Below are 10,041 nucleotides of genomic sequence, written 5' to 3'. Positions count from 1 at the left end.
CTGTCAGTCTGCCGGCACGAGAACAAGAGGCTATGCGCACCAGTCAGTGTCGTGGCAATCTGCCCCGCGTGGAGCGTGTCAGAAATTGTCTTCGACATCTGTCCCTCACCATGAGCAAATAAGCGGGAGAAATTACGCGGCGGGCGAGCAGAGAGAAAGGAGCAGTCAACCGAAAGGGAAACAGGATGGCACGGCTTGGAAAGGAACGAGAGAGCGGGAGAGGAAAAAGGGGAGGGGAGAGCGAGATGCCGCACACGTCTGCCTGCGCCCCCATGTACGGCGAAGGAAAAACAAGAAAAACGGATACACAACTTCCAACTATGAGCTCGCAATCGGAGCACTCGAAGCCTGCCCGGCGCATGTTTCCATTGCCGGACTGCACGGCGCCGCTAAGATTTTTTTCTCTGAGGCACCAAGGCAGTCCATCAAGGAAAAATTTCTCACCTGTCGATAAACACAAAGACAAGCGGTGTTTTTCACAATATTGCAAAAGCTCCAAACCGAAAAGAGCATAAAGTTCTCGTGCACGTGAGCATCAGCCGACAGTGGCTCATTCATCTTACCCTCTGCTCTACGCAGTCTTGCCACGCCTTGCACTCCGCCTCCTCTGCCCCCCTTCCCTCCAGCTAGAGCTCTTCGATCTCATTCACGTACGTGTACGAAGAGAAAATGACAAACAAATACCGAAACCAGACAAGCTGACCGGCGTGCTTGCGCATCGCGGCCATGCTCTCCCAGACTGATGCGGGTGGAATGACGGCGACAAAGCTGGTGCGGCTAACGCATGTGGATGACCACAGGACATAAGGGAGAACCGCCAGCAGTCCAACGTACTTCCACAGCAGACTCCGTGTTCTGAGCTGCAGGTGGAGGAGCCCTGGAGGCATGTTCTCCTTGAGCTCCCGCACGCCATTGTGTACGGCAATGTGGTTAGGATGGCCAGAGACACCGTACTTGTCAAATGTAACAATGGTGCTGATGCTGCCGGCTTTCTGCATGTATGACTCGATCTCTCTGCGAATAAGCAAAGGGCTCCAGACATTACACATGCCGTCTTGCAAGTCAGCGTGGTCGACGACTCGGATGTTACGCCGCTGCACACCAAAGAAAGCGCCACTGGCGTACAGCTCCTTCTCACGCTCCTTTCCCATCCCGGCGTAGTTGCCGTTGGACAGGCACAGAAAATGCACCGTGACCCGCTGCGCCCGCAGCGAATGCAGGAGTGGCGTGAAAAACATTGCCTCGTCATCCGGGTGCGCAAACACGAACAGAACGTCACTGCGAACTGACGTTCCGGCAAGATTTGCTATCTTCATCCACAGCAGCAGCAGCAGCGCCAGCACCACGTTGATGCATACAACTGTGATACTGTGCATTTTGCGGCCCCTGCCACGCCGGGGTCCACTTCAGCAGCCCAAGTGACAAGAACAGCGAAGCCACAACACGTGTGCCCGCGTGGTAGTCCCGCTGCCCTTCGGCACCAGCACAACAGGAAAACGGAATGCTTGATCAAAAGGCACAAAATTACGGTCACCACAGAAACCACCGACAAAGAGAAACAGGCGTGGGAGTGGGAAAGTGTCTCTTTGTGAGCAGGGGGTTGGGGAGATGTACCAGGTGCCCAGGTCATGTGAAGGCTGACAAAAGCGGAGGGTTGAGTGGCCCGCGTAAAATCCCGTACGCACAGTCTTATGCTAATCCTCAACCGACGCGTGGTGGCACTAGTTGCTGCGCAGCACCTAATGGTGAGGAGAGCCCCGAGGCAAATAGGCACCGCCACTCTAAAGCCTCGCCTTAGCGCGCGACATGCACTCCTTGGCACGTGCGCCGGCGCAAGAAAAGAGCGATATTTCAAGCAAAGAAGACTCAAGCACAATCAAGCAACAGGGAAACGAGGAGGAGGACGCGAATCTTCGTCCCAGTGAAAAGGCGAAAAACTGAAGAGCGCAGGGAAGCATAGGTGGACTAGGCGGCAAAAGTGTATAGGTCAGCCATCATTTTTCAACTGGCGTTACGACAACGAGGTGGAAGAGCCATGCATCACACAACACGGGAGGGAGGGCGAAGGCTTAGGCGAGGGCTAGCGGCCGTACGTCCACACGCGGTAGATGGAGCACAGCCCAGACAACAAACCCGCGGTACTCACAGACCCCTGCAGTTTCCATCCTCTCAGGCCTGAGAGAGCAACAAAGATGTCCAGCAGCAGTTTCGCCTCCGTTACGCAGATCCAGTGCAGCTCGAAGTCGGTCCACAACAGCTGAGCATACGATTCCACGTATACGACGTTCTCGTTGGTGCCGTTCGCCGTCCGCTGCTGGTCTTTGATTACCTCCTTCAGCTTCTCCTCATCGGTCGTGGACGCCAACTTGCGGCGCAGCTTATCTACGCGGTCATACTTGGACAGAAGCGAGAAGGAGTCTTTTGAGAACATGATTTCATTCGAGGACTCGGTGGCGGACGCGTCTAAAATGCCTTGGTAAAGACGCAGCGTATTCAGAAACAAGTCAATTGTGAGAACTGGAAGTCCGCACCGCGTTGCCACGTAGATGAGACGGCCAGCTACGTTGCTGTGGAAGAAGCCCTTCTGAACGAGAAAGGCGACGTCCTCCAGGAAGGACTTCACGAATAGCAAACCCCTCGCAAGCATATCTAGCAGCATCTGGCATTGAATGAATAGCGCCACCCACTGGCCACCGTTCACCGGAATGTATACCAGCTCCGATGCCTTGATGAGCGTTACGCGCATGCGAACAAACTCGCCAAAGAAACGGCCAAGGCGGAACATGCGTCGACTATTTACGATGGTCATCAGATTCTTTTCCATTCGGGAAAAATTCTCACCTGGCACGTAGTTCACGTTGAAGTCAACGGAATTCCACCACAGCCGGATGCGTAGCAAGTACTGTGCTACTTTGAACAGTTTGTCTCTGCCTTGGTGCGTCTGCAGCAGCTGCCGCAGACGCGTTTTCGTGGTGATTCCCTCGAAGGGGTTGCGCCCTAACACACGCAGCGCCTCACCTGTGACAACTTCTTGCACCATCATGGCATCTGATATCGATCATGCACCTTGGCAGACGCAACGCATCCGCATTGGTGCGCGAGGCGCGGCAAGAGAAAACGACATATGACAGCAGAAGGCGGAAGAGGAGGAAAGAGAAAAGAACCCGTTGCAAGAACTCAGCGCAAGGCACAGAGAGGGGTAGAACGAGAGCCAGCAAGCTTTGGTACCGATAACATGACTTATTCAGCGGGCCTCGCGTGCCTCGGCCTACTTGGGGGCTTTTGCTCGTCTGCTTTCTTTTGCATCATTGCTTTTTGGTCGGCTGCCTCACTGCACAGTTGCATAAGATGATCATCACATGAGGATGCCCACCTAGCGAGCTCTATACCTTCACGGATAAACGAGGAACGGCGGCGCCCAGATCCCTTACGCAGCGTCCCTGCTCTGCGTCAGCACCCAGTGCCCCTTCCTCTTGAGTTTCCCTTCTTAAACAGACATGCCGTGACTCTCCTGCCGCTCGGCGCGCTCCTTGAGCGTCCGCTCCAAATCTAGCTCCGAAACGGTTAGCACGTGAACAACCCAATCTGCCGAGATCGACTGCAATCGCTTCGTCTGCCCAACCGTAAGATTCACTGGACACACACGTCGCATCAGCGAACCGAGAGCGCCGCCGCGCTCGACAGCTTTTTCTCCCGTCTTCGAGCGCTGCCTCGTTGCTTTCTCTCTCTGGCATCGTGCCGCTGTGCGCGCGTCCACCTTCACGCGATATACGAGCTTTCCGCGCAGTTCTCGGACTCCGGTGACCTCATCAGGATTCTCTTCCTCGCGAGAAGGCAAGCAGCTGAGCGGCGGCACAAACGGCTCCCACTGCGAGTCGTCAGGTGTTTCGCATTCCACTTGCTGCAAACGCTTTACCGCCACCGCCTTGTTTCGCGGGGGCGCGATTCCATGAAAAGGTGTCTCCTCAACGGATGCCTTGTCCACCTGATAGTCCTCCACGAAGCGGGCCCACTGGAAGGTACTCTTGTCGCACGGCAAGTAGTCGCCGACCCTGCAGTTCTCCATGAACATGGAAATGCGATTCTGCGGAAACAGCTCTGCACGCCGCTTCGCCGCCTTCGAAAAACTCAGACCAAGAAGGCTCTCAATGCGTACAAGACTGTTCCACGATGCCATGATTTTGCCGCGGTGATGCAGCCCGGCCTGCTGCTCAATCTGCTGCTCCGCGTAGCCCAGCGCTTCGCGCTCGTGACGCTGCAAGAGGTGGTACTGTGCCGCCTCGCTACCCAACAGGAGGGCATCGGTGGGGGAGTGTGAGCAGCAGATCATGCCGTTCTCCAGCACCTTGGCAGCCATTTTGGTGTCGTGGGCTGCCATGTCTTCCGCACATCGCCACTGCGAGAAGATCTTCCAGTCGCTAAGCCCCTGCTGAGCGGCGGCCTTTCCTACAGAGCGCAAAGCACGCAACCGGTCTTTTGTAACCCCATCTAACGCCAATTCCTCCGCAGCACGGCGCTGCTGCATCAACGTTTTTGTTGCAGTGAGCACATCAGCGCTCGAGGTGTCACTGATGTCGCTGACACCAACAACACCATCTACGACGGAGGCAATGTTTTCTAAGGCGAACGATGGCCCTGCTGCCGCTATCCCGCTCGCAACAGTCTTCCTAGCCGCCTCGGCGTCCTCTAAGATGCGAAGTTGAAAGAGGGCAAGCTGGTACCAGCATGAGTCATCCCCTGGCAACTGAGTGCACATTTGACGCATCGCTAGCTCGATCCGCCGCAACTGTAAGTCCCTAGCAATCACCGTGGCCGCCAGACTCGTCAGCATACAAGAAAAAAGGTCCAGCCAAGCTTGCCGGACCTCCTCTGCCTCGGCGTCCGTGTCCAGCTTGGCGTAACGGTCCGGCCACTTCTCCGCCGTCAACACATTGGATACACACCAACATTCCGTTTCGGAAAGCACGTGATCGTCCTCATGGCCGTCAGTGCAGCGGCGATATTCCTCGAAGAGGCGCTGCCAGCCATGTAGCGGAACCGAGAGGCCAAACTCATACAGGCTCTTTTGCGACTCCACTGATTCGCAGCAGGCCGCAGCCCTTACCCATAAAGGGGCGCTGAGTGGATCTAATCCGACTGCCTGCACGGCAGCCAGCGCCACATCCTCCGTAATGGCAACATTATTGCGCTCGGCGAAGTCAAAGTAAGCCTCCCAAGAGTCACAGTAAACGGCGTCATCGATGAGCGACACAACGAAATCCCGTTGCTCTGTGCTTTCCAGAGACAAGACAAGTTTGGCGCTGAGGGCCGACTTAGGAAAGCGCTGAACAAATTCCTTTGCGTCCATAGATTCGGAAAGGCTGCAAAACTCATGGAAAAGAACAACCGAAAGAAAAGGACAGGTGACCGAAGCAGCGTTAAGTAGAGCCAAAGGCATCGGTAACATGGCCAGGGGAAGATGGCGCGTCACAAATAAACGCCCCCATCCAGGGAAAAGGCTAGTACTGAGACTGCAACGAGTGCCATCCCGACAAGCTGAGAGATTTGGAAGACTCAGCTCGCTGCTTTCGATTCCAAGAACGGCCACACCTCTGTTCGTTTTTTTTTGTTGTTGAAGACGCAAGCTCGTGAGCTAAAATACAAACAAATAGTAGCGCTTTCATACGCGGAGCAGATACTATCTGAAAACCACCACACACACGCCCATTCGACAACAAAAAACGGCTACCGCTAAAGCGAAGGCTCAGCGGACGACTGTTCCGGCTCCACTACAAAGTAGCTAGAGGGCCCTCCGATCAACCAACTCCACGAGCTCACATAGTTCGAGTACCGCTCCATGGCCTCCAGAAACTTGTCGCGATCGTAGGCAGACGTTGATGGCTGTTTTTGTTTGCGCACGATATCACCTCTGTTCATCTCCAACGCCTGCCCTTCTATATTCGGGATAAAAGGGAAGAAACAAGAGCTTTTTCTGTAAGACTAGCGCGTACCGCCATCCTCCCTAAAAGCAAGCCGTGCACAAGTCGGGGGGCACAGGTTCCGGTAATGGAATATTTTCAGATGAGGAGAAACAGGGAGAACCAAGCAGAGAGGGAGACCGGAAATAGTAGCGGAAGAAATTCGAGCAAAAATAACTTCCACGCACCAGATCAGCTGCCAAGTAGCGTCGATCCTCCTCCACTAACGCGACTATGCATGACCTTTCATAGTGTGTGTGTGTGTGCGCGCGCGCGTGACTGTGTGAGTCCTGAAAACAAACAGAGCGTGCTCTGTCTTTTCCCTCATATTCTGCTGAAAAGCAACCTTGTATCAAGCGGCTACAGTCGACAGGCGCCGACATGTAGATTTACGCATACGAAAGGACTACGAGTTTCTTCTGTATTTTTCTCTGCTTCATAAACAAACACGTAAATCAGCACAAAACTAGACAAAAGCATACTTTCCGTTTCTTTGATGAGCTCCAGCAACACATTCCAGTGCTACTAGGCCTAACTACAAGTCCTAGACCAAAAAAAAAAACAAAAGAATGTTATACACGAGTTGAACAGTACACACCGAGGAGACATGAAGTTAGTACGTGTACTCCTTACCAGTGTAACCGGCCCAGCACTCAAATTCCTTGATACCACAATCCCGATTCAAGCCGTTGTTACCCCAGCCGAACATGAACGCACCACCAGGGAAACGGCGATGACGAATGCGCGCGAACGGGTTCTCCGGGCCCTTGTAAGTGATATAGTGGTGCGAGTGGCGCAGCTTCTCGTACATAATCCAAATCACGGCAATCATGCCAAGGCCAGCAAGACGGCTGCTGTGGCGCAGACCGTGCATATGCGTCGAGTTGAACAGCGGATCATCCGGCATGGGAAGCCGGCCAGTGCGGCAGGACGCCATTTTTTGATGCAAAGCAACAATATGATGCGGTAGAAAAAAAATCAGGTGAGCACCGCAACTGTATGCTGGTCGCAATACTAAACTTCAGCTTGCTCATTGTCGCGCATAAGATTGGTGAAATTAGCCAGCAACAAGTGCGCACGTAAGAAGACGAAAACGGTGAAGGAAGAGAGCAGAGCATTGAGATATCACCTCTGTGTGAGCAGGAGCTACAGCAGCGCAGAACTCCGCACGACGCAAAAAACCGAAAAAAAGATATATACACCACTATGTGCACTGAATCAATGCTCGATGTACCGCGGTATATTTCCTATTTTCAGTTCCGTTGAGGTAATCCCTTCAATGGTGAAAAGTCGGTTGCTGCCCTATTCCGATGGGTTTCCGAAATACCGCACGCACCATTTCCGCCCCTGAAAACACCTTACTAGCTAGGATGCTCGAATGCACCAGCGCTGTTGTGAACCTTTCTTTAACTACCGTTTTATTCCTTAATCGCACAAAGAAGTTGACTGTGGAACTCAGCGACGTCCTTCGGTCACTCCGCTCTCACAGTAGGGCATAAAGTCCCTACGCCCCCTTTATGAATCATTCGCCTTTTCCCCAACACCATAAAGCGGAAAAAAAAGTCGATTGAGCTCCTTCACTCTTTTCGTTGCACTTTACGCCTGCTCTGGGTGGCAGTATCCGCTACAATTTCCTTTTCGTCCAGGTCATCCAGCACCGGGTCCATGTCATCCCACAAAGCATCTCCTAGCGTGTTGGCTTTTTCAGGCTGCTTCGTGTTCACGACGCCACTGAACGCCGTAACTTTATCTCTCAGCGGCAGTTGTTTGTCAAGCAGCAAGCAATTCGCCTTCTGCTTTACGTACACTGACATCAGCAGCTTTCCAGTCGGCACGTGGTAAAGACGCGCTTTGCGGTCCAGGCCCGTGACACCGAGAATTTGGTGACCAGCAGGATGCTTGCACATGCACCTTACACTTCCGACACCGCCACGCAGTTTCGCGCGAGAGCAAAAACCCCGTCGGGTATCGTACAAGTGAATGTCGCCACTGGCCTCTCCAATCAGGAACTTGTTTGCATTCCATTGCAGCATCGTTGTTGGGCGCCGTTCAATTTCTCGACTAATCTCGAATTCCTGCACTGGTCGGTCATTCGAGCGTCGGTCATAAAACCGTACCTGGTGATACGCAGTGCAAGCGGCAAAAACATATGGGTTCACAATGCACGCGCCAGTCACAAACACTGGGAATGGAACATCTAAAATGTGGTCTCGAACATTTCGCGCTTTGAAAACAGGTTCCTCCACGGCCTCGGAGGCCAAGTCGTAGACACACAGATCATTCTCCCTCCCGCCCATCGCAACCATGCCAAATTTACGGTGAATATGCACCGCATCAATTGGCCCGTTGCCCGAAAACGAAGATGATGGTGTGAGATCACTACTAAAGACGCTCGTCTCGCCATCTTTGGAGACAAGAACAAGCTTTCCCTTCACAAACGACATGGCGTTGGGCAGCCCTGCGACGGTGTTCGCCTTCACAGAGGAGCTGATAATGTAGTCGCTGATGTCCAGCACAGAAAGAAAGCCGTCATTCGACGAGAATGCCACAGACGACGTGCTATTATCTTCCCAGCACATGCCCATGATGGCGCGTTTCCGGCTCTGCTCACCAAATGAGAACTTTAGCGTTGCGCCGCTGCTTTTCGAGATGTCCCATATTTTCACAACGCCGGTATCGTCTCCGGTAACACAGGCCATTTTCGACAAGGTTGATTGGCTTCCGCTCAACCTATCACCATCATCCAAAGGCCTTGCTTAAAAAAAAACCCAACGTCCAAGAGGTTGCACATATCGAGGGAAAGAAGCTGGAGCAGTGTCTTTGCACGCGTCGGTTTGAAAGGTCCATGTGCACGAAGCTCCGTGATTGTAGCATATATACGGTCGCGCCATTCAAAGCTGCTTCCCTCCTTTGCATGCCCTCAACCACATCGTAGCAAACATTTTCACGACAGTAGGAATCTCAGTCGGAAAAAAAGTGCTAGGTTAGCCGAGTAATTATCCTCATCCGCAAGCCCTCGAGCACTCTCTTTGTTCATTTCGTCTTCCTTCTTGTCTTCGTCGCGGCAGCAGCCAACGAACTTTCCGCACCTTGAAGTGAAGAGGAAAAAAAGACGCCAGATGAACACTACATCATAGATACAGATCACCAATATTCGGGAACAGCATAGCACATCCGAATAAACCAGAAAAACCATTAACAATGCTTTCCAGAGGGGATCCTTAACTGCAGTGCGCCGATACCAGCAAGAAGAAACAAACGACTCTATACCTTGTGGATTTCCAGTTGCTTGTCAAAGTCGCGCACGGATATGTTGACAGCTGCACTAGCTTCGAGAAGAACTTTTTGACGGCGCAGAACATCGATAAGAGCATTTTGTCGTTTAACAAACTCCCTCAGCCGATGATTCTCTATTTTAAGGGCAGAATCACTACTATCTGCACATTCCTCATCGCCGACAGTCGATACGGCGGTGCCATCGTCGCCAGCAGCTGTGCATAAAACAGAACCCTTCTTCCAGTCGCTGGCCTGTCGCAGATCAAGGACTTCTGCCTCCAGCAGCTGCATCCGCCTCCGCAATCCTTCTGCCGCTCGCTCTGCATCATGTCGCTTAGCGACTTCCTCTGCTAACATCTTCTCCAGCACCCCTTCGCGATTGACAGCACCGCTTCCTGTCGAGCCACTGCTATCCTTCTCCATTACTGTGAAGAGAAATAGTCAATTCTACCCCGCTGACAAGCGTTACCGAAAAAAAAAAAAGAGAAAGGAACAAGGAGGTCGAAGTACCATTTAATTCTCAGATATCTCAAGAAGATCATAAACGTTTTTGTGTCGACCAGCGTCCCACAAGGGACTATTGCTCGTGAAAACAAATTCCCCGTACAAGCAGGGTACATTCCCTTGAAAAGACCAGGCGCCGTATCCGTTACACCAACACCCCCATCAGCCTTAGTTCGCTCTGCTGATGCATGGAATTTCAAAGACAGAGCAAAGCAGCCAGAATCAATTGACGTAGAGCGATCCCATGGTATCGTTTTTCCCATCAGTTCCTTGACCATGCAGAATACAGCAACCTAGGAGTGCA

At 52.7% G+C, this 10,041-nt stretch overlaps 6 protein-coding genes across 6 annotated transcripts; all 6 read right to left on the bottom strand.

Annotated features, from left to right (window-relative positions):
- Nucleotides 1–626: 626 nt before the first annotated feature.
- On the bottom strand, nucleotides 627–1,376 carry GPI12 (N-acetyl-D-glucosaminylphosphatidylinositol de-N-acetylase; the record flags this gene model as incomplete). The annotated part of the gene is made up of 1 exon (XM_001463426.1): nucleotides 627–1,376. The coding sequence occupies one exon, from the start codon at nucleotides 1,374–1,376 to the stop codon at nucleotides 627–629; it is 750 nt and encodes a 249-aa protein (XP_001463463.1).
- Nucleotides 1,377–2,080: 704 nt separating this feature from the next.
- On the bottom strand, nucleotides 2,081–3,043 carry LINJ_09_0050 (conserved hypothetical protein; the record flags this gene model as incomplete). Its single annotated transcript, XM_001463425.1, has 1 exon — nucleotides 2,081–3,043. The coding sequence occupies one exon, from the start codon at nucleotides 3,041–3,043 to the stop codon at nucleotides 2,081–2,083; it is 963 nt and encodes a 320-aa protein (XP_001463462.1).
- Nucleotides 3,044–3,487: 444 nt separating this feature from the next.
- On the bottom strand, nucleotides 3,488–5,347 carry LINJ_09_0040 (conserved hypothetical protein; the record flags this gene model as incomplete). Its single annotated transcript, XM_001463424.1, has 1 exon — nucleotides 3,488–5,347. The coding sequence occupies one exon, from the start codon at nucleotides 5,345–5,347 to the stop codon at nucleotides 3,488–3,490; it is 1,860 nt and encodes a 619-aa protein (XP_001463461.1).
- A 1,223-nt stretch (nucleotides 5,348–6,570) lies between these two features.
- LINJ_09_0030 (conserved hypothetical protein) lies at nucleotides 6,571–6,894 on the bottom strand (the record flags this gene model as incomplete). Its single annotated transcript, XM_001463423.1, has 1 exon — nucleotides 6,571–6,894. One exon carries the CDS (start codon nucleotides 6,892–6,894, stop codon nucleotides 6,571–6,573), a length of 324 nt encoding a protein of 107 aa, XP_001463460.1.
- A 640-nt stretch (nucleotides 6,895–7,534) lies between these two features.
- On the bottom strand, nucleotides 7,535–8,656 carry LINJ_09_0020 (conserved hypothetical protein; the record flags this gene model as incomplete). The annotated part of the gene is made up of 1 exon (XM_001463422.1): nucleotides 7,535–8,656. The coding sequence occupies one exon, from the start codon at nucleotides 8,654–8,656 to the stop codon at nucleotides 7,535–7,537; it is 1,122 nt and encodes a 373-aa protein (XP_001463459.1).
- A 565-nt stretch (nucleotides 8,657–9,221) lies between these two features.
- Nucleotides 9,222–9,656, bottom strand: LINJ_09_0010 (conserved hypothetical protein; the record flags this gene model as incomplete). The annotated part of the gene is made up of 1 exon (XM_001463421.1): nucleotides 9,222–9,656. The coding sequence occupies one exon, from the start codon at nucleotides 9,654–9,656 to the stop codon at nucleotides 9,222–9,224; it is 435 nt and encodes a 144-aa protein (XP_001463458.1).
- Between the last annotated feature and the right edge of the window lie 385 nt (nucleotides 9,657–10,041).

This window comes from Leishmania infantum, chromosome 9 (assembly GCF_000002875.2).
Source record: "Leishmania infantum JPCM5 genome chromosome 9".
Lineage (NCBI taxonomy): Eukaryota > Euglenozoa > Kinetoplastea > Trypanosomatida > Trypanosomatidae > Leishmania > Leishmania infantum.
Note: the sequence above shows the minus strand (reverse complement) of the source record. Positions and strands in the feature narration are given on the sequence as shown.